This window comes from Chaetodon auriga, chromosome 10, assembly GCF_051107435.1.
Source record: "Chaetodon auriga isolate fChaAug3 chromosome 10, fChaAug3.hap1, whole genome shotgun sequence".
NCBI classification, from domain to species: domain Eukaryota; kingdom Metazoa; phylum Chordata; class Actinopteri; order Chaetodontiformes; family Chaetodontidae; genus Chaetodon; species Chaetodon auriga.
The window spans coordinates 14,697,021-14,724,890 of record NC_135083.1 but is presented as its reverse complement, the minus strand read 5'-3'; the positions used below and the strand labels follow the sequence as shown (position 1 = coordinate 14,724,890).

Here is a 27,870-nt window from a genome sequence, read left to right as displayed (position 1 = left end):
TCCTGCGCCAAGAACACAAATAAGAGAGGAGAGGGAGACGAAAAGAAACAGGAGAAGGGAAAAGAAAGGAGGAGCGAAAGACAGTAAACATGTTGAACAGAGATGTGGAGGGAAAGTGATGATGAAGGGAGAGAAACAGGAAGCTGAACGGAAATTAAGAACTGACTGCAGATACAGGGAAACCTCATGAGGGGAAAAGGCAAGTTTGGTCATTTATCTCTTGTGTTAAGTCCCAGAAGAAATGAACAATTTCTTGGTGTGCCACAATCTGTTAGGAGTCTGCACTGTGGCTGTGAAGGCATGTATTCCAGCCTCCAATAATACAACTCATTACTCATTAGATAGATAGTGTCATTACACCACGTTCTCCCAGGACACGCAGTTCATGCACAAGCTCAATATATGACCCACTTTGAGCAGGACTGTGTATCATTTATCTTTCAGTATTCAAACCAGCATCATTTATCTCTTGCTGACCCCCTGACGTTCCCCACAGCCGCACAGACCTCACTCTCCTTCGTGCCGAGGGTCTGCTTGCTCTCCTGGGCTTCTTTCACAAAAACCACAGAAGAAGTCCCCACTGCAGCTTGAACCAGGGCTTAATTAAAATGAGGTGGATGTTCTAGATTCACTGTGAAGACTTGACTTTTCCTTGAAAAGCAACAGTGATCTGAAAGGGATTTATCCAAACGTATTAATGTGTGCTCAAAACCCCTGAAGGAAGAAAACTTATCTGCATTGTTTACAAGTGAGTCCCACAGAAAGACTTCCTTGTCGCTCCGAATCTCATCTAATAAGATTATTCTGTCAACAGTTGTTCCAAATGTCAGACTTCCAGTTGGAATGAGGAATGACAAGTATTTATTGGCTCTAAATTTTCATCACAGCAACTTCCAACATATGCATAAGCACCATCCGCAAAGCCAAACGCTCAACTGTTTTGCATTGTCGAGCCCTTGTGAGGATTCTTATTGACAATCACGAAAGAAAAATCATTGTCGTAATAGAGAGAGACAGAATGGTCTTGTAATCAGACATAGGACCCACTCTGCCAGTACTTTAACTGTGCTTGATTCATTACAAAGATCTCTGAATATAGTAGATATGTAGTTGCCTTCCTATAGTGTTAGTATGGAAAACAGCAAATATCTTTAACAACGTGTGTGTGTGTGTGTGTGTGTGTGTGTGTGTGTGTGTGTGTGTGTGTATTCTTTATCAGGTATGGTAATAAATATTGCAGTATGTGTGTATATTTTAACACAATACTCTCTGTTTGTGACTATGTTATACACAAGGTTGCACAGATCAGTTGCAAATGAAAGTAACGTTCATATTTTAACATGTGTTTACGATCCTAAGCACGAAAAGAGACTGTCACTATTAAAAGAAGTTTTTTTTTTTCATAAATCCTTTTGTTGTTTTGTTTCTTTCATTTCATCTGGTAATGCCAAACCCACAACAAATCTCTCTTGACTGTAAATAATCATACAAAACTAGTCAAGGTCTTTCATTACTTCCCAAACCATGTGGGCTGGTTTGAAGTCAAAATGGCGTCATTCTTTTATGGTACAACCACACTTTCTGTTCTTTGAGGGTTGTTCGTGATTGCAGGTGTTTGGTAAATGCAGTGCAGCACCTGTGGAGCTTTAAAATGCCCTGATGATGATGTTTAGCACTCTTGGATAGAAGGAAACCTTGATAAACCTGTTTAGCTTTTACATCAAATCCACAGACAGCAGCTTCAGAAAACACTGCTGTGGTCAACAGTTTCAAAAGTCTTGGACAGATCCACCAAAAGTGCAGCAGTAATAACAACAGTTGCAGCAGTTATTGTACTATGGCCAGGTCTAAAGCCTGAAAAGCATGAAAAGTTATGGTAACAGTCATTGGAGTGTGGCTGACTCACCAAAAGTCAAAGCAAATAGTTTTAGTGGATAAGACAGTCAGGCACATGTTCACAGAGAGCAATGTTTGGGTGAAGTCCGTCTCTGTCAAACAGATCTGCACATCCCAGAAAAGCTGCAAAATGATCCACAAAACGCCGGCCTACTGCATGGCAGGAGTGTTTCAACCACAGGTAAAACGAGCAGATTCTGCTGAATTTGATGTCTCCATAACAGTCAGTAGGTACAGGGCCAGAAATGTGTTGCTGTGAAATGTCATCTGATCCACTGTGCAGGATAACATCATCTGTTATCCTGCACAGTGGACAGCAGAAAGCTTGGGCAGCTGCCGGTGAGGCATGCTGAACCACTAAGTTGCCAACCACAAGAACTGACAAGGAGTTGTGCGGGGATGAGAACGCTGGATATGGACTCATTCATCGGTAGTCCTCCTAGTCTGAGAGCATTTTCTAGTTAAGTTTCCAGTTATCATTCTAGATGTTTTTAGGGAGTCTGATATAGGCTAATACCAATTAAAAAACTTGTAAGAAAGTGAAAATATTAAACAATAATAGGCTAATTAGACTGCTTAGAAACATTCTGGACAAATGCTGTTGGTGACCCGTGAAACAAAGCAGATGATTGTTGTTGTTCCAGTACCCAGACACTGTATCTACCCTCCCCCCGTGTATCTGATCTTGACCATAATTTATACAGCGATGATTCACCACTGGCGTCAGCTTATTTGCACTTGTGTCAAATGCTGTAGCTGCGTCGTCATCGTATTCAGGATGCAGCCTATCATCAGGAACCACAGCTAATGATGTTTGGGCCTGTAATTTCCTGGCATTAGCGAGATCTTTTCCACAAATGCAAGAGCACTATCTTAGCCTTCAACAGATGTTTGTTGCACCACAGAGGAGAACATGTGTTTTCATGTGCAGACGCTGACAGTCATCCTTTAGGTATTAGAAACTGATGGAGATAGAGACAAAGAGGTGCTGTTTTTACCCAGAGCGGAATAAACAACCGAGAAGAGGATGAACACCTGGTTGTTTAAAGGTGGAAGTAAAGCATACGCTAACATACAGCTACATGCCAAAAGATAAGTGAATGCCGCTGGGAAGTCCGGTCAATTGCTCACATACCAGTGGTTGTTTACCGTCACACACTTATGTTTTACTTCCTGTTCTTGAGTAGTGCGAAAGCTGGATTTTGGTGCTTCACCAGATTGCCTTGATTATGTCAGAGGTAATGACCTACTGATGACTGGCCATGTGTGTGTGTGTGTGTGCGCACGCATATGTTTGTGTACATTTGTGTGTGGTCATGTATTACTCATGTTGTGGGGACATAAATCTGTTTACACAGTCACATTGTGGGGACTCGTCTTCCTTAAGGAAGTCCCCATCATTACATTTTAGGGGTAAGACAAGAGTTAAGGTGAGGTACATGCTGCGGTTAGGTTAGAGTTAGGCATGTAGTGGTAGTGGCAAGTCTCCAGAAAGTCTATGTAACTCTGAAGTGTGTGTGTGTGTGTGTCTGTGTGTGTGTGATAGCTACAACAGCTGTACTGGGTAACAGTGCACCTCTAGAACTGCCCACCTGAGACCAAACCGTTTCATATGCACTTGCCAATATAGCGAATGTTGTAAAAAGTCGATTCAATGAAGCTTTATTGGCATGACGTTTTGATGAAAAACATGTTGCCAAAGAAAAAAAAAAACACTTTGAGCACATGGAACATGACAAGAAAGCCTCATACACAAAAGTAAAAATGATCAAAATAAGAAAATACATAAATAAATAACAGCAAGTTCATAAGTTCATGGCGTATGCCTTTCAGACTGTTTATTTGCCAAACCTATCCCTCTTTCCTCCCATTTCATCCCTTTGCCTCTGGAGTTTATATCACAGCCATATTGATTCAATCAATCCTCTCCCCCTCTCTCTCTCTCTGCAGCCACACATAGACACACACACATACAGTTACTTTTCCATCACTTCTGGGGACATTACATAGATTAATAATTTCCTGGAGACTTACCCAAATTGTAACCATCACCACTACTTTCCTAATCCTATCCTTAACCTACACCTCAGTTTACTTAGGTTAACCCAAATCTTCACTCTAAAATGTAATGATTTACATTTCCTTGCCTTCCTCATGGGGACAAAACAAGTCCCCATGATATGACGGTGTAAACAGATTCATGTCCAGACAGTGTGACTAATACACGTCCACACACAGACAACACACTGCTGCAGTGTGGGGAAGTGTCTTTACGTTCCAGTGAATGGAATCATTTGTAATGTTGTGTGTTTATTAAACATTAACCTTCACTTCCTTTGCGTAAGCAGGGTTTTTGATTCTCCAGGTAAGAGAAGTGTTTGCGTGTGTTGCAGGAAGCGTCCTGTGTGAAACGCAGCGGTCACTCAGCTACTTCCTTCCTGAAGGTGTGGTCACACTTTGACCAGCAGGAAGTTATGCTCCCTGTGCGCAGACATGTGGTCTGACCGAGGCATTGTCAGCTGGCCTGCTTCCTACTGTATGTGTGCATGGGTGTGAGTGTATATGCCATTATTTGTTGACTTGCACTTGCTCTTTGTTTCTTAAGCTTTTACATTGTTGAACTTTACTGAATATGATCTTTATTTTGATGATGTTGCACATTTATTACTGCTAAATTGACTTCAGCATGTATGAGCTGGGACTGAGAATGTGTTTGAATGCTTAAATGGTCCCTCTCAGACAGAAAGTGTCTGACTTTGACACCGGAGGCCTCAGTTCGCATCCTACCAACAATCAACGCTGATCTCTGTCAACATGCAATGATCTTTTCCCTCACCTTATCCAGGTAGTTTTACTTGCCAATACCTTAACCACAAAGGTGGTATTTTTGGAACAGTCAGATGGGCCAATTTTAGAGGCACTCACGAACGACCTCCAGCATTTTGTCATTAAGCTGTGAGGTATGAACTCCTCGCTTGACTCCAGCTGTGCTGTGTGAAGAGGTGATTAAATGAGGTGTGACTCGGGGACACAGCAGCGCCTTCACTTACACAGATGATTGAATAACCTGATTTTGCTCAGGGGGACATTTCACTTTGGCAGAACATGTACATTATTAGTCCAAATACCTTTAACTAGACCTCAATCACAGTCTGATATTCAGACTGCCTGCTCTCTTCTCACACACGGCATGTGCTGACACCTGACATAACAGAGACAGAGAAGCACCAGTATTAGACGAGCCGATTCCTAATGCTGTCTGTGACTTTGTAGTCACATAATAAACATAATAAAACTTAAATTAAATGACTTGGCTGGTAGTAGGTCGTAACTGGAGATGAATCGAGGTATCTTTATGTCTGCGTAGGTTAAGCTATCCCATACTGCACAGCACTCTGAGTCAAACAAGCCTTGGACAGATATGTAAAATGAAACAAACATTTAAAGATAAGGCTCTCAAAGTTTGTTTTTTTTTCCTATCTTTGAATATTTCTTTCTCCTTTTTGTGTCTTTTCTCTTTTTCATTGCTTTCTGTGGTTTTGTTTTTTCTTTTCCTACTCGTGTCTGAGCTATTTGTTCTCTATAGAGTCAGTTTGATGGGGGAGTGTTTGGGTTGTCAAGGCAGTAGACTTCAATCACAGCAAATTAAGGAGTGGTCATATGTCTGAGTGTGTGTGTGTGTGTGTGTGTGTCTGTGTGTGCGTGTGTTTGTGTATGAATGCGTGACTATGGTTAGTTAGTGGGAGCTCTGTCTCCTTTGTGTCAACAGGCTCTCTAACCTGCTGAGGCTAATCACCGAGGTAATTACTGTTAATTAGGCTCATTAATCATTAGACCTGTCAGTCTGCCTTGTAACTGGTGTGTGTGTGTGTGTTGTGTGTGTGTGTGTGTGGGTGTGGGTGTGTGTGTTTGAGAGAGAGAGAGAGAGAGAGAGAGAGAGAGAGAGAGTCTGTGTGCATGTATGTGTTTACTATGCATTCAGGTAGTTAAAGGAAATGCAAGATGGAGTTCACCTGTTTCATCATCATGAAACTCTTGTGAATGATGACAGCTTTAATGTGACTTTATTTCTCCAACAAGTAACACAAGAAACAAAATATAATCCCTCTATTTATTCAGAAATGATCTACACTACAGCTCAATGAGTTAAATAACATTTATAGAAAGAAGGCATGGTAGCAGTTATTTATTGTAATGGTTCATTGAAACTGCTTTCCGCTTGCCATACAGTCTCTTTATTGTACAAGAAATAAACCTTAACTGGAGCCGTTTTATGACAGGTTGAAGAGCAGTCAGGCTGCTGTAGTCTGGATGACGGCAGGCCGACAGCCAGGAGCGAGCTGCAGTAGTCTTAGCGCAAGATAACAAGAACCTGGACCACAACCTGCTCTGAGTCCGAGGTGAGGAATGAAGGTGTCACAGCGGATCACACCTGGGTTCCCTCCAGACGGGGACATGACGGGGACACCACAGAGTTCAGAGATCAGACTACATGGAGAAAAAAATTAAAGGTGTCACCTATAAAACTGTACCGCAGCCATGAATGCTACTCTCACAGGTTCTGAGTTATAGTCACTTAATAAAGGGGTAAGACGAGTAAATATTTTCACTTAAAAAGAGAAGCCTTCTTTGTAAGGAAAAAGTATTTTACATCACCCACTAAAAGGAAAAAGTAATAAAAGTTTTGACCACTCAGTGTTTTGTCTGCGCGTGCACACACAGACAAGCATGCGGGTGTCATGATACAGATTCCTGCCTGTGGTTTCTCACTATTCCACTGATCTGCAGCTGGAGGTAAAATGGCAAGAAACAGAGCAATGTGCTACTGAAGCAAAGGCGGTGCAGAAGAGGACTGCTAGGAGGTAAACATGGACGGAAATAATGTGTGTTTCAAAAGAATGGCTTTACAAAGGAACACATTTGATATTCTGATGAAAAGGACATTTCATATTTCCATCAGTGTATTTGACAGTAAACAGCCTAAAGTTTATATAAGATGACATAACAAGCTCCCAAGTGCTCATATGTAATGTAGTGGAGGGGGGACACAAACCAAGATACAAATAAATAAATAAATAATAATAATCCTGTCCTGTTAGCCACTCCTGACTAATCCTTTAGGTTGGTTAGGTTTTAGTTTTGGACTTCTGCCAAAAATGAGTTTCCCACATTCTTTATGGTCCCAGGTAAACCTAATTCTTTCAAGGTGGAGCGTACCTGATATTTAGACAATGCTGATACACTGAAGGTTTTCTTCTCTAAATTCTCTTTAGTGTTATAAGGTCATATAAATTTTATGATGTACCAAAAATGATCAGGCGTCAGGTTGCACTATAGTACCAAACAAAGCTTCTAAAGCATTGCTCTCACTGCTTGACCAGCAGAAAACAAAGCTGTGACTTATAACTTTGTTGATACCTCGAGGTCAAAATGGCATCTTATGAGCTCACTGAGAACTACAGCGTTCAATCGGCTCCATGTATGTCTATGTTTAACATTGTATTGAATGGCATGGGAATGAGCTGAATAAGTGCTCTCTATTCTCAGTTTCTGGTGCGACAAATTGAATGTAAACACACTGGTGTATTTAGATGACAGTGAGTGTGTGTGTGTGTGTGTGTGTGTGTGTGTGTGTGTGTGTGTGTGTTGGGGTCTCAGTGATATCATGTTTCATACAGAGGCCACTGTGTGCCAAAGTTACATTCACTCAGTTATGATACACTCAACTATGCGTGGAAATATGTTTGCTTGAAGTCACAGAAGAGAGATACGCACCTGCCTCACACACGCACACAAAAATGAGTACATACAAAAAGTCACAGTGTGTGTGTGTGTGTGTGTGTGTCCACTACCTCCATCCTTCCTCTCTCTCACCTCCCAAAGGCGCTCTGACAACATGATAAAATGTTGGAAACTCACTTTGAAAAGTCCTCACAAAGATAGAAGTACAAGAACAGACAAACTCTCTCTCTCTCTCTCTCTCTCTCTCTCTCACACACACACACACACACACACACACACACACACACACACACACACAGAATGGCAAGAGGTGCCCAGTAAAATCAGCATACGGAAATGACCCCTCAATTTGGACAGCATGGACCATTGCAGACCCATTTTAAGACACACATACACAGACACACACTCTATCAAACACACACTCTCTCTCTCTCTCTCACACACACACACATACACACACAGAGAGAAAACTGTAGGCCAATAAAAACACTGGGGAACTAATGGGTTGCCACTTTGAATAATATGGACACAATTTTATTTTGTGTTTTTGACATGGTGACCACTTATTGCATTGAAGTGTGTGTGTGTGTGTGTGTGTGTGTGTGTGTGTGTGTGTGTGTGTGTGTGTGTGAATGTCACTGAATACTTGACCATATGTGAATGTTTCTTATGTGTAAAGGAATGTAAGTGGCCTCACTCATTTGTGTGTATGTGTGTGTGTGTGTGTGTGTGTGTGTGTGTGTGTGTGTGTGTGTTTTGTGTTGTATGTTCATTTGTGGATCTGTGTTCCTGGCGCTGACAGGCAGGTCATGATGATGTTAGTATGAAGAATGTGGGTCCTAATGTCAAAGATGGAGACACTGATAAACAGATGGAAGGGGGTAGGTGGGAGAGACACAGAGGTAGGGGGACATAGGACCCCATAAATAAAGCTGTACTGGATGTGCTACTTTTGTTACAATTTGCATTTCTTTCTGTTTTCTTTCTTTTTTTGTTTAGTGTTTTCTATTCATTTTTCAATGATTTTTCATTCTTTAACAATCCAACTCAGAGTTTGATCATTTTAGAAGGAGACAACTGGTTCAGTTTTCCTTTGTTGTACAGGATTACATCATCTGTCAACTGACCCAGTGGAAAAAAACAAAGAAGCATAGGAGCATTTACATTTGACATGATTGTGTGAATATCTTCACCGTGGGAAATGAACAAATACATGATTAAATGGGAACAAAGCGTTTGCCAGCTTTAGCAGGCTTTTGTATTAAATCACCAACTGATTGTTCAGATATTCAAAAAACAAAAAAGAAAACCGAAAACAAAAGACACACATTAAATCTGAAATGAGGCCTGGGCGTGCAAAGGCAAACAATATGAAATGAAATAAAAGAAGCTGTATTCTTACACCATAGCAAAGGGTCATGCATTAAATTGAGCACAACACAGGATAAGACGCTAAAAGCTAAAATTACTCGCATGTAGGTTTTGTTATAATGATGCAATAACTAGAAGTGTATTTTGCTTTATGTGTCACTTGTGTATTCTTGTTTGTTGAGCTTTGTTTTTCAGCTTTAAGTAGCTGGAAGTCCTGGGATGTGGGTTTTGCTTCTATTTTACTAAAATGAATAACCTGCATCCCCTTTCGGTGCCAAACAACATCTACAGCCCTTTTTGTGCATTGTCACCAATACAGTAAAAGCATCGCAGACTTCATAGCGTGACTGCCACCATGTGGTCGAAATGCAGACGACATCATTTAGAATCCAGATGTGAGTTAAAGTAGATGAAAAGTTTATTTCTGCTAAGTTAAATTAAACAATCAGTCTCATTTGCTCCCCAGTCATTCATTGATTCAATTATAATTGTGGCAGAAATTAAAAACAGAAACATCATTACATTGTCATGACCGTCTTCAAAAATGTTGGACTGTCAAGACTCTGAATCTATGACTAATTTCATGATCCCCCTCTCTTCCCCTCTTACATCACAGAACTGATCAGGGATTTCATTTTTAAGTATCTGCATATTTTTATTGTGTTAATCAAAAACAATCTGACATGACATTTCACAAAGACCTCTGGGAGTATTACAGTGCACCACATTAACTTTGGCCTTCGACCTTTGAACTTTCACCTACAGACCGCTCTACACACACACACACACACACCACTGTTCCTTTGCCATTATATACAGAGCTCTGCTTTCCCCCCAAACTCACGCACACACACTCATAAACCACAAGCACACATGTCTCTCTCGCACACACGCACACACATACACAAGCCTCTCCTTGCGAGCTATCGTACAGGGGTGCGTCACATGGCATGGAATACAACAGGGGTGTTGATTGGAGGGCTGTGTGAACAACGAAGACTCTAATTGGACACTGTGTTCAGAAGGAGCTTTCCCATTGGCTGTAATGTCCAAAAAAAAAAAAAAAAGAAATGTTGAGGATGAGTCCTTTTCAGCAGAACATGAACAATACAGATGCAAATCTACATTTATAAGAAAAATAAAAATCCACCACAACATATCAGCTTATCTTTGCACATAAATACATAGGAATAATAATAATATTCAACATTGTGCTTTCTTTCTCTCGCTCTTTCTCGCCACTTCACCATTGTCAAACGCGTTAGCTACTAACATTGGTCATGCAATTTCAAAAGAGCACAAAACAACTGCTGCCTCAAAAGGGAGACTCAGGCAAATCTGACACCACTGCCAGTGCAAGTAATCTCTTCTTGAAGAAAAGCAAGTATGGGAATAATACGTTTAATTTCCATTTACTTATTGAATTAACTCAATTTGTTCTGTGGTTTAAATGCAGATGCATGCACGTGTGGACAGGCAGCTTCTCCCTACATCTAAACTTCTAGCTGTAAATCCTGGATGTGGTGTCAAAATGAGGGTCCCTTTTATCAGTCAGTCAGTTCAGTTCGGTTTAAAGAGTTAATTACATCTCTAGAAAGAAGGTATATAAATAACGACAATGATTCCATACATCTAAAATCCACTCACAGACCTAGTTTGTGCTGCCTTCTGTTATCAGGGCTTGTGTGATATACTGAACACGCCAATCCAAATTTAGCCAATTTCAGTGTATTGTAAATCTTTTAAACCATGATACTTCTTAGAAATGTGTGGCAGCAACACAAATCAGACCATATATTTCTAAAAATCACTGAGATTCCATCGATGCAAAACATGAACGCATGTTTTATCTCACAAGGCCAGTTGCTTTCTTTCATGTGGATAGACTGATATAATGAAGTATATCGTACGACAGGTAAGCTCTTCATCCGAGCCTGTACACACAATAGACACTAGGGGGCAGGCTACACACACCATGTTAGCACAGACAACAAACAAGGTTTCTTTACAGATAATTCACAGAGAGAGATCAGACTAAACACAGAGAGAAGAAAGACCTTATCGTACTAATTGTCCATTAGGAAGAGATGACATCGTTAAGCAGCAAAAGTCAATAACATTGATGACTGTAACACTACTTTGAGAAGTGATTCCAACCGTGTATGAGTCAGATGGAAGTTTTTTGTTTGTTTTTTTTGCGGACAGTAAAATACATGGTGGGTAGCGCAGAAGAACAGCTTTCTGTGCATTTGAATGTGCTGGATGAGGAGTCGGCGACTCACTCATCTCATATTATTTGCATATATCTATCGCAAACAACATATGCAAGAACAGTGTCAAAGAGATAGGACTTGAAGTACCGCTTAGAATACGAAAAAATCATAAAACTCATAAATATCATGCTAATATATATTTATATATACTGTACTGTAGCCCAGACACATGGGTTGTCATACTAGAGTCCACTAAGATCTTTCGTCTTCCTCCTCATCGTATTAATGCTTCCCACCCAAACCACCATGTTCATGTCTTCTCCTTAGTATTAATGCACAAAACATTGAACACAGCCAAAAATCAAACCAATAAACAGCTGATTGAATAGCTGAATGATCATGTCAAATCTCTTTTTCTACATGTAATTCCAACACTCATTACAAGGTTTGTGTATCTTACAGATGCCACATAAAAACTAACTAAAACTTGTGCAGATGTAATCCAGGTGTTATTTGCTTTAAGAGATTGACGTCTTTGTGTTCCAGCTTTGTCTGTGTACTGTAAACATCTCATCTTTCTCTCACATCATGGAATGCCAGTAGTTTTCCACCACACATTCTCTAGTGGTTTGGACCAGAAACGCGATATAATCATATCCCGACAGATATGACGGCTCTCTAACCATCACTGCATTGTATTGTGTCATCTATTTTGCTGCAACATGCCTCAATGCGCTTAGGAAGGAAGACGCTAAAAACCTACTTTATAATATAACCAGTTCTGCAACATGCTGGTCTGTTCCACAGGCTGCCCCACGCTGCTGGCATCTCTTACTATTCCGTCACTGCATTATGTAATATGCACGCAAAACCACGTGAAAAATTAGGTTACTGGAAATATGTGCAGCAAGAGCACCACACGAAGTTAAATTCATGTGTTTGTGTCGAAATAATGTTTTAAAAAGTGTTTGTTTGCATGCTTGTGCAATAGCACATAAATGGTTGAATGTGTTTCCAGTTAGAGACCATAACTTTCCAGTTTACTCCAGTTTCTTTCCCATTATGCGCAGCACTCAAGTGCACCATTCTTCTGCATTGGTATGAAATATTGGTATTTCAGGTAAGAAAAGCCATGAGGAGAGTTCATCCAAAACTGTGGGACCTTTTTTTTTCAGTGGTGTAGTCCAGAGAGTGGGTGTTCATACTGTCCAGCTACAAAACATCTGTAGCTGGCATGAAGTAGACAAACTTTAATACCCAACAAAAGATGTGGTAGTCCTGTGCTGTAAATCCAGCCTCCATTTACAGTCAGTGGCAAAGGGAAGGACAGGTGAGTATCAGTTTATTGCGCACAGATAAAGGTGGATTCCCTCCCGTGTACCTGCTTACACTCGACTACGCTTGTGGAACAGTGTAAAGGGATCGTGCAGAATCAATTTGGGCAGTAAGGCAGCACATGCAGGGGCTGGCTAGTGGGACGAGGACTCAGGGATTGGGGTACCATATAGTGGGGGCATCCATAGGTAAATATACACAATAGAGGAGGTGCTGTGTGTGTGTGTGTCTGCATGTGTTTTTATGTGCGTGGGTGTATCTGTATGTGTGAGCACCTCCAGGAGTTCATGGTCTCTCAGTTTCTATCATTCTCCTCCTTTCTCCTGTATCAGTCATTCTTTTCTCCCTCCATCTCTTTCTCTATGTTGTTAGACCCCTGCGCTGCGTGGTGCTCGGGGGTTCGGTTTCCCATCGTGGGTCCGACGGTTTCTCCCCTTCCTTATCTCCTGAAGATGCTTCCACTTCTTGTTAGCTGGGAGGGTCGCGGGGCCCAGAGGTGGGACGTCCTTCCCTTGAGCAGGAAAGCTCTTATCCACTTGGTCACTGCCGGCATTCTTCCGCGCCCAGACTTGCTCGCAAATCTGGTCAACGGTACTTAGATTAGGGTGGTCCACCAGCTGCATGAAGTCCCGGTACCAAAGCTTTTGATTGGTCATTGGAGGCCCACCTCCGCTACGGGGGTCTAATCGGACAGGTGCATCAGAGGGCAGATTGGAGACTGAGGAGGATGTTGAAGGTACAACTTCCAAGGTGATGCCTAGAAGGGTTTGCGTGAAGCCGTGTTCCATGGCGTGGCACTGGTAGATGCCAATATCTCTCTTCAGGACACGGCGAATCAGAAGGCCTCTGTCTGTCTGGAGGATGCGGTCATCTAGACGCACCTGGAAAACACATTGAAATGTTGGAGACTGAAATTGGTACTGAAGATCGCCTTGCTTTTTCCTGACTTTTTGGTGGTGATTATTAACGGAAATAGTATGCCATAATGTCTTTACAGTGTCTTTTCAGAAGATACTGACTTAAATGACTTTGCTTAACAATATTATGTGGGAAAAATGATTCAATACAGCTAAAATGTATTTTTTCATAACTAACACATGGCCAAGGGTCATGTGTTAGTCACAACTAACATCACAGTGAATAAAAACCTTTGGTGACTTTGGACAATGTGTCAGATCTTTGAGTATTAACCTCTCTCCACTCTCTTCCACCCCTCTTACCTCTTCCCGTGGGTTCTGTGGATGTTTCTGGAAGGTCCAGGTGACTCTGGCCTGAAGGGATTTGGGGATGCACTCTAAGAAAGTGCTGCTTCCCTCAACTCCATACAGCTTCCTCTCTGCAACACGGTACTTATGATGGTCTGCAGGGGGCAGCAGAGACAAGGACATTACACCATGCAAAATGAAAAAGGCAGTAAAAAATGTCTAAGAATATAAGAGGAACAAGGTAAGACAGGTGAAAAAAGAGCTGGAAAAAACAATAACAGACAGGACAGACCAAGAAAAGACAGGATGACATGGGACAGACACGGACCTGATAATGATTCACAAAGGAACCAAAACACTTTGAAACAGTTTCCCTGATCTATAAAGACCAGATTACAACATAGTTACTGGATCTTTTGAGTGTTGTGGTGCCAGTATATAAATATATTTCTTCACAAGAAAAATATGTAACCCACATTAGTTATAGTAGAAATATCACAATAGCACAATAGAGTCCTAGTCAACACTGATTAATGAGCCTCTGTGTAGCTGCTGATGGGAGTTCAGCACAGCCACACAAAAAGCAGCATCCTGTTGGACACTGATGAATATTTGTCTGTACTTCTTACATGCATTTCCACTCTCATTAGGGACAATTCCTCTGACCTTCATTAGACTACATGATGTAATCGTATTACCAAGGAGCTCCTTCAGTTTGAGCAATTAGCCCGATCCAGCTTTGTGGCAGAAAGACAGATAGCGACAGAATGCTGGCATTGTGGTCTAGGAGGCAGAGGTCACTCTGGGGTGAAGGGTGGAAGGATTTAGAATTTTTTTGGCACAGGGACAGCGAGATGTCAGATTCACAGTCACAGTCTCTGTGAGTCAGAGCAGGGTCAGAGTGAGTTCTTATTAAGTAAATGTACCTCTGTAGCAGTTTGCCTGCAAACCCAGTCACACCTACCAAACAACAACCGAGACAAAGCAGTAGTTTTTGAATCATACCTCCGGAGCACAGGGTGTTGGGGTCTCCGTTCCTTACATCCTGGCGACGGAAACGTCTGTAATGTTGTTAATAACACTGTATTACAATTTGCTACAGGGAATGATAAACATACTTGAATATACTTGCAGTTGCAATAGTTTCATTGTGTGTTCTTGCTCAGTGTAGTGAATCCTTGTCTGGTGTTTGTCATGAGTGTCGCAAACCTCTTGGTGTTTGGCAGGTAGCGAGTACAGGACGTTCCATCCCAGGCGCAGTATGGGTCCCTGGCCAGGCAGCACTCAGCACAGGCCTTCCCATACACACTGCAGCGGTGAAGAGGAACCTGGGCAATGCCTGTGTCTGAGCCCAGATACAGCTGTTGCTGTGAGGACAAGTGTTAAAAGAGGCTTTCAGGACCGTGATTCTATCAGACTTAAATCAGTTTGTACTACTTTATGATGCCTCCTTGTGCTATTGTATTGTTAATAGTTGTCAATACACAGTGAAATGTGCAAAAAGTTGGGTGAACCTTCTCATGGAAGTATGAAACAAACATACCCGTTTTGAGGAGATCTGCATGTCGATGATGGATGAGGCATCCTGAGAAGCAGAGAAGGTACAGCTAATGGATTACTTTGTCACATATCAGTAAGTTAATTTAACATCTAAGTGTTTAAGTGCTACAAGAAATCAGCTTATCATAGTTTCCTTACTTTGAAGACCTCCAGCTCTTCCAGTAGAAGTTCCTCCATGTTGTTCCAGCTCTCTCTTGGGACATTAATCACCTTTAGCACTGTCCCTTTGTCTGAAATAAGAGACAGTCCATCAAGTCATTTTTAATACATCATTTCATTATTTCCATGTCTAAATATGAAATTAAGAGTTAGAACTGAAACAAGTAATTCACCTGTGCCAATAAACATGACATCATACTGTCCATCAGCAGCGTTGACTCTGTCCACAGCAATCTGCATGAAGCTGTAGTCCACATTAGTTCTGACGAAGATGGGCCGGCGGCTCATTGGGTAGACCGGGTTATACATCAGAGGGTGGTGACGTGCAAACTGGATCACATCATCTGGGAAACCCTTTGTGGACTCAAAGCTGCCGAAAGTCTTGCTGGGACACTGATGGGCGTACAACAAAGAAAAGTTTAATTCATATTGCAGCATAAGGTCCTTGCTTAAGAAAACATGAGAACAAAAACTAATGCAATACAGTACATATGAATAAAGAGATACAGTTCATATTTTTAAAATGATCCATATCCAGCAATTCATGTACTTCAACAGTCCAGTCAATCTACTTCTACTGTAAGGGATTTGTTATAGCTCTGCAGAGTACAGTGGAGTCTTCACAGCGTGTACAGTTTGCTCATGAAGTGAAAAACTTTTGATCTGGTTTATGCACTTCAAACTCTGAATCTGCTTTCCATGCAGTTTTGCACAATTCACTCGTAAGCATGATCGTTTTCTTTTAATTTGATTCGTACCGCTAATTTTACAACCCAGTGAGTTGATGATGGCGTGAGAGGGGGTTTACTGTAGGCCAAATACAATTACTATTCTGCAGTAATACAATGGAGATTGTTCTGCTGTGGCAGTAACAGCTGAAGCTCTGCATAACAAATCCTGCTGACGCTACGCTTGTGTGCTTAGCAGAATGTAAGAGCCCTGATAAGCACATATTGATTGGGAGAGCTTTTGGATGAAATGAGGTCTAATATTGAGTACTACCAGTGTATGAAGTGCCTATAAGACTTATACCACAAGAATGTTATATGAGATGAATGAAAACTGTAGAAACCAGAGAGAGAGAAGGTATTTGGAGTTATTGCATAACACTAATATTGTGAGAAAGTCTTTCTGTGGATTATTATCATGTTTTGGAATAAATATTTGTACTGCATTGGATCATCTGGATCTTTGTTGATGAGTATCATCGATCTGTGGATCACTAAGAGACATAATAACTGAGTTGCTTCCATCAGAATCAGAATCAGATGCCTTTATTAGTCTCCCGAAGGAGAAATTCCATTTCAGTTACATCCCGTCCAAGAAACACAAAAAAAGACAGTGACACAACAGGGGAGGACAGGAGCGGGAGAACTGTGGGTCGCACACATGGAGAGCCCCCGTTATCCATGTTATTGTTTGTCTGCTGTTGGCATTTGGCATTTTTGGAATCTTAGCTTTCTACCAGTGTATAACATGAACATAAACATGAACGTAACGTTTGTCTCAATAGATGGGAAGAACAATAAATAATAACAATAATAAATTCTGACAGCCCGCGGGTGGGCTAGCTAGCCAGCGATCCGTATTAGTCTAGTCACCTACAGTGTTATAGCTGTGGATTCACAAACCTGCCGATGATCCTGAACCATTTTCTGTGGCTAGCAGCTGAGGTTGACTCCTCACAAAAAATTCCCTTATGTCCATAACAGTTACTCCACTAAGTGGTCAGGTATCTGGCTACCAACCTCGCTCACTGACTGTGACAAGACTCAATGAAACACGACGCACACAAGACAACAACCCCTCATTTTCCCAGTAATAGAACTTTGCTCCATTGATTTGCCTGTCCGGTCAGAGAGCCTCGCAGGAAATGACACAAGGTTTTAAAAACCTAAAAGATTCAGGGCTTTTCAGAAAACATTTTGGGCTGAAGCCCAAGACGCCCCCTCCCTGCTCTGCCTCTGGATAATATTGTTGGGGAATTTTATCTTAAGCAATGTATCACATTTTAAGAATCTGAATTTACAAAGCAAATAGTGTAAGTGTAAGTGTAGAATGCAATATTTCCCCCTGAAAGCATGATACGTAAATATTCTGTAAAGTAAAAGTATCTCAGAATTGTACTTAAATGTCGTTCTTCTGAAAATGTACTTTTCACTCTTGGCACTGCTCTGTGGATGAGCCTTGACTGATACTGACATACCATTCCTGGGCGGGGATAGGGGACTTTTCCCTGGAAGGGGACCCACTGGTAGTTAGGCCCCTCTTTGTGAGCGAAGGGCCCCAGGAAGGCCCTCCGGATGTCATTCATGGAGTAGAGACACACAGCTGAGCCTTTAAATACACTGCTGCTGGGGGACAGGGGAGCTGGGTTAGAAATATCAAAACACACGTAACACAAGCGCACGCACACACACACACACACACACACATCCACTGGTCTTTCTCTCCTCTCTCTTTTGCACACACACACACACACACACACACACACACACACACACACACACAATATAAATTGACTCTGACCTGGAAGTAGAGAAGACAGTGTAGACCAGAGGGTTCTTTCTGTCCCTCGTCTGCAACAGGAACACATCACCTGAGGACGGACACACACACACACTCAGGTCAGGTGGTGGCAGTCCAGAGGTCAAAGGTTGAAAGAAAGATAAGCAAAGCCCTTTGGCCATGTCCAACTACTTTAAAGAGACATTTCACTCAGTACTGAGGGTCACGACCTGGAATGAATTCAACAACAGCTTCAAGCAGAGGTTTGTAAAATGAATTTAAACAAAAGTAGTCTGACTAAGACACATTTTACTCGGTAGGTTGAGGATATTATTGCCCACAGATATGGTCAATGCGATCAGTCAGAAACATCTTGAGAGCTGAAATTGCTGTGGCTGCTGTGCAAACCACATGAGTGGAGGTTTGGTGTTTCTCTTTGAGAGATGTGGCATTGTCATGTGTTGATTCCTCTCTTGGTCAGATTGTCATGGTTTTACTTCTTAAAATAAAGTGCATGTTTTCTTCAATCATTCTGTTCTCACGTGGTACAAATACAGTTTACAGTCAGAACTATGGCAGATTGAAATTCTTTGTAATCATGGCAGGTACAGCAGGCCTGTCAACCTCTTTGCTAAATTATGATTGGACAGTTGTTTGGAGGAGGGCTTTAACGAGGGGCAAATTGTTGCAGAGGAACATGATTTACACTTCTTCAAGTCCAGGGATTCCTCCTAGACTTACCCACATTTTTTAAGTAATACATATCTGTAAATTGTGAATATTTATGAACTGGCACCAGATGTTTGTGGAACGATCTGAGGGAGATTAAGTGAAATTATGTCGTCTTTATCGTAAAATATTTCCTCTGCCCACAATCCATTCTTTAGAAATGTAGCCTCGCTTCTGGATCAAGGCTAATGAAAACACATTATTGCCTTTTGTCATATGAAGACTCACCGGAGGCAAGCCTGCAACTTAGCCTGAACCCACAAGAAAAACATTGGCTTGGGATCAAGCCAGAATCTATCACCAATTAATCTCTCACTCATGCTTTCTCTGAGTCTGCAGGAATGTGGGGCTGAATGAGAATCTACAATTGAGGTCAGAAATCCTGCTTAATTTATTGTGCTTTCCTTGACTTTCTCTCCCTTGTATGCACAGAACGTTCTTCTGGGTAAAAATCCAATGGACGAAGCAAGGTTTTGGTTTTGGTTTTTCTGACTTCTGATCACTGTATTTTTCTTAAACATTTTGCATTATAATAATAACGCTTGCAACCGGCATAATGTTGGTCATAAATAAGTCGACGCAGTGCAGAATCTGTGCGTGCACGATGAACTTACGCAGCTCGTCAAAGTACGTGTCACTGCCGTCAGCTCCTGGTACCGAGCAGATCAGACGGGTCTTGAGGAATGTCGTCCACTTGTTCACCAGACTTCGTTGACCGCCCATGTCATTCTGATTCATGACAAAACGTCAAGAGTCGTTACACAAATTAAATGTAATATCTTGTTATAATATGAAAGAAGACAGTAAGTAAACTGGTAATCTGCCACTTTCAGTGGTTAACCAAAAAATTAAATTATAACAGAACATGACCTCATTTTGTTACAGAATCTGTCAAAAGGCCAGACTGAGTGGGCAGACTGGTGTTATTTTCACACCCAATTTATTTGGACTTAAGCAATGAAACGATCTCTCACCCTGCAGAGCTGTCCGATGCGGGAGTAGGTGGACTTTCCCAGCCCCTGGGCCTCAACCGCCGTCTCACGGAAGAAGAAAAACACCTTGTCATCGTCAGGGTTTTCACTTTCTGGGACCCAGAAGGAACCAACAAACTTTGGCTCTGGTGGACAAAGCAAAGAGGAACAATGTCGAACAAGTTGTTTTGTTCTAAGCACAAACAGATTCCATTTAGTTACATAAGAGCAGAGGCCTAAGTTGACACATGAACACACACAGACCGTTGAGCCAGCGTGAGTCATGCTGTTCAGTGCGGATGGACGGGCGTTTCCCCAGGCTCCTAAAGATGGTAAAGTCTCGTCCCATTAAGTCTGTGGCCACACCAGCATATAGCTCATCACCTATGAGACAAAGGAATCAATAACTCATTGATTCGTCATGTACTGTCCACCAAAAACAACTAAAATGATGGCATGAAAATGTTAGAAAACATGAATTTCCAATACACTTTTGAGGCAGCATCAATCTAATTCTGGCATAGGCAACACCGAAACAGTGATGATAAAACCTTAAACAAGACAAATTTTAAGTAAAAAGCGAAGTGGTTCAGCTCACCGACGAGTACCGACGCAGCATTGTGGCGCGGATCATACGGACTCTTTCCTTTCCCGTCCTCCACCTTAGAGGGGTCAATCCTGAACACATGGTCCTGATGGAGAGAATACAGGCAGAACTGGATTTAAGGTGCGGTCCTACATGCATGTCGGAATAATACAGTCATTGTTGGGATGAGATTTCAGGTGTGAGATCTTGGCAGGGTGAGGGACTCCAAACAAATCCGAAACCAGCAACTTGAGCTAACATGATATATTTGTCTGCACCCTTTTGCCATAATTCACCTTCTCTGCAGCATCAGTCTCGACTCCAGTTTGCCTTCAGTGAATTTTGGAACACTAAGGTTTCCAAGTGTGATTAACTGCTGGATATCAGATGTCAACATTCATCTTTTTATACACATAAACCTTGTTTTGAGGTTCTTTCCTGCAGTTTGTTCAGATTATGTTGCCACTTTTAATGAACAGACAGTTATTTGCTCGGCAGAGGTTGTTTTATAATAACTTTTTGTTTGAGCAAGTGAGAAAAAAACAAAATGAGCAGTGACAAGATTTTCTGATGATGTTGGTGCTGTTTTTCTGTATCCCTCACCTCCATCCTGTGTCCCACCTCCACGAAGGCACAGGTAGGGTGGAAGGCCCCGGTTCCACAGGCATACAGGTGGGTGCGGTTATAGTGGTGCACAATCTTCACGTAGTTCACACAGTCAGACTGAAAGACAGACACACACAGATACACAGTTCAGATTACTTCTGAATAGCAATTTGAAGGTGACCATTAGGGAAAAAAACCTTATTTGATTTGGATCTTTTCCGTTCATAGATGATGTAAATGCTGATTCAGAGCCTGATACACCAGCAGGCATCAAATTCTAGCAAGGAAATAGTGATTTTTTTTTATTCAAGTGTATTGGTTGAAAATAGTCACATTCAAACATTGTCACATTTAAAAGATATTAGTGGGCTTTTCCTCTAAATAAACCCACCATGTGTAGCATTTACTTCTACGATGTCAGCTACACTTCAGGTTACTAAATGTCCAAAATTCCCAGCAAAAATAGCATGAAAGTTACCTGCAGCCCAGTTAAAAGTGTAAAACCACAATAAAAGAAAACACACACACACACACACACACACACACACACACACACACACAGTTAATCCATGATCGAGCCAAACTTGGACTCTCTCTTTGGTTTAGTGATGTACATTCCTCACATAGCTCCTCTCACCCTGTCCTGCTTGTGACAACACTGTTGAGTCCTCAGCTCCACCTCCAACACACTGTTGTGCCAGTCTTTGTGTCCTAGCTGTACACACACACACATGCCTAAAGTGTGTGTCCAATAAGGGTAAAATGGCACATGAACCTCCATGTGAGTAATTCTCAAAAGTACAAGAAGCCTCTGAAACTGTGAGCTACCCAGTACATAAGTTGCTGAAGGATTTCATATGACACATGGACATGTTGAACCTGCATCGCAGCGGATGTGAAACACTGAGCGCAAGACTGGCTTGTAGGATGGATTATACAGTTACAGTTTATATTGGCTAATGAACCAACCACCTAAAAGTGTAAACACATCCATCCAAATTTGGTGCGGATCTGCAGACAGAGCCAGGCTATTTCTAATGTGTTTATCAGTGGATACTCCAGGACTGAAAATGATTGGCCAATAATCAATACAGGACATTTCCAAAGAATATTGAAGTCAAATACAATCCGCGGAACTTAAGTTTTCCACGTCAGTTTTGAGGATAAAGTTTATTTTCCAACCCAGAGTCGTGTATTTATGCTTGACATTTGTGGCCACGTGTTTTATATTGGCTTAGTTAAAACTTTTTCCATCAGTAAATCTCAGTTAGGTGAATCAACAACTGAACCATGCAGAGCAAAAGACAGAAATACCAATGAAGAAGCATACACAAACACAGTGAATTTCTTCATTTGACTTCCTTTTAAAGGAGTAGTTTGACTTGCAGGGAGTTAGACAAGAAGATTGATGACACTGTTGTCTAAGACTCAACCAGCAGACAGTTAGCTTGGCTTAGAATATAACCTCCACCTAAAACCACAATTGTTTGAGCAAATTAAAGAAAAAAGAGATATAATGTGTTAGTTATGACCTTTAAGGGTGCTGGAAGGCAGCTTTCGTTACCTGCAGACAGAGCCAGGCTAGTTGTTTCCCACTGCTCCCACATTTTAAGATAAGCTACGCTAACCAGCTGGTGGCTGTTGCATTTAGAGTACAGTCAACCGAGAGGAGGAATTTACTGATAAAAGACAAGAAACTGGTGCTTAATTATGTCAGTTTTTATACCAGACCAGGCCTCCCATAGCCTTTTCTACTCCTCTTCCTCATTTATCCTCCTTCACATCAACAGCTTTTAGTATCCTCATCCCTTTCCGACTGTTCCCTCGTCTTCTTATCTAGACAGCATGTTATTGACCCACAGTCACATCTGTCCATTTGGAGTCAGGTTACAGTAAGATGGATCTCAGGAGACCGCTGGAGAGGAGATTTACTGTACGCTAACAGATTGGATGATACGCAGTGTTTTTCTAGCCAGAGTCCTGATCTTAACACCAGACTTTGAGGAGATTGGCCTGTTTTACAACTAACTCTTTAAGTGAGGATAACATGGACACCGTGATCACATCCATGATTATCAATAATCTTTATAGCCCCGGGGCTCTATTACATGCTGATGAGCCAAGTTACTACAAAACATGTCAGTTTCCCCAAAACTTAGTCTACGCTCTAAGATTCTTCTGTCTTTACTCACTGCTATAGTTAAACACACACATTGGCTCTCACATTTAATTTAAGGTTAAGATTTCTTTCTCTCCTGTTTACGTTTCCCTACACAGGCCACTCTAACATCTGTCTGTTGATCAAGTTACATACGCTTTTGGACCCCTGGGGGCCACTGGAGAAGAGGTTCATGAAAGACACAAATCTGACCATCAGGCTCAGGTTGAGACGATGAACAATCGCCGTGTGTACAAAGTCAGCACATTCTTCCTAATTGGTTATTTTTTCATTATCTTTATTCACTCTGAGTACTTTTGCGCTAACATAACATCGTACAGCAGTCATTTTGTTTAGGTCTTAATCTTCAAATTTTGTCTCAAACGGTCGTGTGGAGCAACATGGCATGTTCTGATTTTTCTTTCTTAACATTTGCATTTTGATAATTTAGCTCTTGTGTTATGGGTTCTGCTTGTTGTCCACATTTCCTTCAGGATAAAGACTGATGTCTTTCTTTATCTGTCCGTTCAGTCTTCCAGCCTCAGAGAGTGACAGACAGACAGGCCAGGTCATGAAAGCAGTGACAGAAGCGAAATTGCAGCTCAGGCCTAGCACACACACATACACACACACATACACACACACACACACACACGTGCACACACACAGGAGCACACATGTGCTTACAGCCCTCAGTGGATTAGAACAAAGATCTGTCTTTCAGCCTATGAAAAACATCGGGGGGTTAAAGTTGGAGTTGTTGGTGTGTGAATACATACATGACTTTGAGTGTGTGTGTGTGTGTGTGTGTGTGTGTGTGTGTGTGTGGGTGTGGGTGTGTGTGTGTGTGTGTGTGTGTGCGTGGGTGGGTGTGGGTGTGTGTATGTGTATGTGTATGTGTACACACACACATGAAGGTGTTCAACCAATCGACAGGCCGATTAAGCTGTTGACAAACACAGGAGACCCCTGTTTCCCATGAAAGAAACACACTCCACTCTTACCTCCACCCTCAGGCTGACACACACACTAACACAATGAACAAACATACACACTCTCAAACACACACCTCACCAGCTTATCATGATCCTCTGATAAAACATACTTGTGCAAAGTCTCAATCAACCTTTTTCTCATGATTCCCAGTCTGTGCATCTAAAGCATGACCCCCTCCTCCTCCTCTATCTAACTCCCATTGTGTTTTAAGCCCTTGGTCTGTGCGTGTCAGAGGGCAGAGGAAGGTGAGGGAGTCAGCAGAGCAGGGGATTGACAAAGTCAATTCTTTGATGTGACAAAAGAGGGAGAGCAGGAGGAGAAGAAAAGGTAAGAAACGACGCTTGAGAGACTTTGAAAAGATCAGAAAGGAAGGAGGAGAACATGTAGGTGAATTATGCCAGCAATCACATTTCCTGTGTGTGTGTGTGTGTGTGTGTGTGTGTGTTGCTGGGTGTAAAAGGGTTCACTGGCCAACCTTTGACCTTCCACTGACTCATTAGCTGAAACAGTGAGCAGAGCACAGGCTGTGCCCTCATGGCAGCCGGAGCTTTAGGTCTTGCCTTCAGGTCTTATAAAGCTGTATTGTTCCTCAGTGCATATCTTTTTTTCCCATTCCCGTCTTTCTCCTTTCTATTCTAGAAATGATTAACCCGATCTGCCTATTTATCATGTCGGCCATTCATTCCAGCCTTCTGCTATTTCTCTGTCTGTCTGTCTGTCTGTCTCACATGAGCTGGGTATTCATTCAGGCATGATGTATTGAGTTGTAAAAGTACAATTTACTCAGCAGGATTGTTCAGGCAAAAAAAATAAGGCAAAAAACACTGGACGTTCAAGGCATTTTTTTCCACCATACTTATGCCCTAAACATTATTTCTTTAATATATTAGCATCCAGTGGTGGATGCCCATTAACTACTACATTAGACTATTGCCAGGTCCATAATATATATATTAAAAGTATAATTATTATCATCTTTGGACGGCTCAGTTGGCTAAAATCTGCTGATTCTGAAGAATAACCTCCTTCAATTTCCCCGTTTCTCTGACACTGACACTTTTCTAACCAATCTAAACACAAATTTTCAGCTATTTTATTGCATCATTGTAAAAGTTTAGATAGAAACAGAGCTACTGTTTATCTTTCTCTGTCTGCTTTGATTGTGTGCGTGAGAGCAAAAACTCCCAGCGATCCAGCAAATTTTAATAAAGTTAATGGCTGAGAGCCTTTGACTGAGCACACTGAACGATGGCACACAGCGGACATCCATTAGATACACAATACAGCACAGTGTATTATCCCAGGAATGCCTTTGATCGCGTCTGCTGAACAGGACAATGTAGCAGCGTTGACATTTGTCTGACGTATTTCTCCTGCAACAAACTGATTTCTGGCTTTGGTGATATTATTATAGCTGTGCAGTGCAGAGGTTCAGAGAGACCCGTCCAGGCAGAGCAGGATTTCCCTTTTTTCAATCATTTGCATGGGAAAATAGTTTCAGTCACTGTTGTTTGTGTGTGTAAAATGAATCTCCACACACTGATGCATTGTCGTTGCTCACATCGCAGCATGCTGATGTTAGTTAGCTTTAAGACCAGCCTCACACAGTCATGAATCTAGCCATAGGCTCGTTATTGAGCGAACAATCATGTGCACAATTACAGTAAATGAAACCAACACTGACTGTTGGTACAAGACAAGGAAACAGATCCTAAACTTTAGTGTCAAATGCTATGTCTACCTATCCATCCATTCATCCACCTCAGCCTTGGTGAGGAGCTACAAGCGATTCCTGCTTTGCAACTGAAACTAATAGAGGTCTTTTTAGTTGCTCAGTTGAACAAAGGGACATTACTGCCATGGCCATAACATGCAGGACCTGCTATTGTCAAGAAAAGACTATTTGTCTGTCAAGAAAATGTAAGCACTGGTTAATTTAAGCCATTTAAGCAATTGACGAATGCTGGTGTTCTTGTGGTGAGGACAGTTTCATGCTTTAAACATTCACAGTCACTCAACCACAACATTAACCTCTTTCCGCAGTCACAATTTCCCATTTTCAATTTCAGTGGATTTTAACTGATGATCTGCTCTTAACTGGTGCGAGCATGACAGCGTAAACACACAGTCCATCACCCCTGTAGGTTTAAACATGGCTGCAGCTCTGCAGTGACGCCTCAGTCAAACTGCTGACTCAGGCTGAGTGTCTGGGTGAACTGTCAACTGTTTACTGCTGCTGTCTGACTGTGTTTATGTGCATGTGTCTGTGTTTGTGTTAGTGTGTCTGTGTGCATGTTAGGTGGATTTCCTGTGGTAAGTGGGTGTGTGTGTGTGACTGATGAAGTGTTTATTACTTGTCTTTATGTGGGTGACTTGTTTAGCCCGTCACACGTCTTGTATTTGTTGAGCTACCGTGATAGTGAGGACCATACTGGAGAAAGTTAATATAGCTGAAATTATGCAATGCAAAAGAGACACTGATGGGTGAAAATGCAAAATAGTCTACTGTATCAGGCAACCCAGCAATCTTGTTCCACTATTAATGAACAGTTTTTTGGAAAAATAATTTTCACTGTCTTGACTCTTTCATATATGTCCTTTTAAGGCCACAGACAGGAGACACTTATCTTATATCTGATCATGACTGGAAACAAGGGCATACAGCCTGGCTCTGTCCACATGTATAAATAACATACATGTTATATACTGCTGTAATGCATGGAAAAACCTAAGAATAAGCAAGCTGTGGTGTCATGGGGGATAAATGGCTGAATTACTTCTTGGTCAGTGGCAGTGACTACTTGTCGTTATTGTGAGGTTGCTGAGCAACCAGCTGAGAAAAAGCTTTGGTTTCTTATGCTCCAGTCTTCGTTACATGGGTTTTCTGTTTTTAAACCAGTGAATATAGTGAGTAGCCCCAAGCTTCCACCGGTCACGTTCCTGTGACGTGGAGTCAGGCATGTTTCAGAAGCAGAGCGTTTTGATGCTGATTTTGTTGACTTGCTCAGATTTTACTGATTTGGTCATTTTTTCTTGATATTTGTGCTTCTTCTATAGGTAAGTAGGCTTCGTAGTTGAATGGCCTCTTTTTTTGTCTATTTTAATTGTTTACTGTTGATCTACAATTGGAAGCCTGCACCGGGTGTTTTATTTTGAAAATTTACTGGATTCTCAACACCATTCCTGGATCTCACTTCCTGCCTGGCTCGATCTGCTCTGTACAAATTGATTTTCAGAGCACTGAGCCACTTCTGGGCTGCTTCTGAAACGCAGCAGTTCAGATGAATATATTTTGTGACACAGAATGGCAATTCGATCTGAATACCAGGCTGAGTAAGCACCACTACTGCAGCGATAAGGATCTGATCCCTCTCTGGCTTCTCATCTGAGAACACTGAAGACAGTGTTTGATGGAGCGCCTGGCCAAGAAACTCTGCCAGAGACTGAATCCCTGTGGTGTGAAGACACTTCTAATAAAGAGTAATAATGTAATATAAAACCACTGCAGTGACTTTATATTACATTTGAGCTGGTAAACAGTTAATACTTGTTTTGTGTGTGTGCGTGACAGAGAGTACAGTATGTTATAATGGGTGTACTTGTGCAGCACATGTGACTATTTGCAAATGAACAGCATACATTACAGTGTAAGACAGATCCAACTGTGAAAAGGTCAGCCTGAGGGCGACTGCATAAGAAGAAACAGACAAGATGTCTACTTTGTCTTTAGGTAAAAAAAACGTATTTTGATGGACGAGGAATGAACCTTTGAATTTCTGTTTCCCAGACCACAAATAATATGAGATAGACAGAGAGCATGGGGGGAGAGGAGCAC

The 27,870-nt window shown here is 41.7% G+C and overlaps 1 protein-coding gene across 3 annotated transcripts in view; it reads right to left on the bottom strand.

Moving 5' to 3' along the window:
• Positions 1-9,638: 9,638 nt before the first annotated feature.
• sema3b (sema domain, immunoglobulin domain (Ig), short basic domain, secreted, (semaphorin) 3B) overlaps positions 9,639-27,870 on the bottom strand; it is a 71,321-nt gene continuing 53,089 nt past the window's right edge. For all 3 annotated transcript variants that reach the window (XM_076740171.1, XM_076740172.1, XM_076740170.1), the window contains exons 5-18: positions 20,879-20,998; positions 20,288-20,381; positions 19,954-20,073; positions 19,693-19,835; positions 19,333-19,447; positions 18,011-18,080; positions 17,688-17,832; positions 15,655-15,874; positions 15,461-15,552; positions 15,306-15,347; positions 14,972-15,129; positions 14,768-14,823; positions 13,778-13,917; positions 9,639-13,438 (exon numbers count right to left, since the gene is read on the bottom strand). In XM_076740171.1, coding sequence (XP_076596286.1) covers positions 12,926-13,438; positions 13,778-13,917; positions 14,768-14,823; positions 14,972-15,129; positions 15,306-15,347; positions 15,461-15,552; positions 15,655-15,874; positions 17,688-17,832; positions 18,011-18,080; positions 19,333-19,447; positions 19,693-19,835; positions 19,954-20,073; positions 20,288-20,381; positions 20,879-20,998 — 2,028 coding nt within the window. In that variant the 3' untranslated portion in view covers positions 9,639-12,925. The remainder of the gene's footprint in view (positions 13,439-13,777; positions 13,918-14,767; positions 14,824-14,971; positions 15,130-15,305; positions 15,348-15,460; positions 15,553-15,654; positions 15,875-17,687; positions 17,833-18,010; positions 18,081-19,332; positions 19,448-19,692; positions 19,836-19,953; positions 20,074-20,287; positions 20,382-20,878; positions 20,999-27,870) is intronic.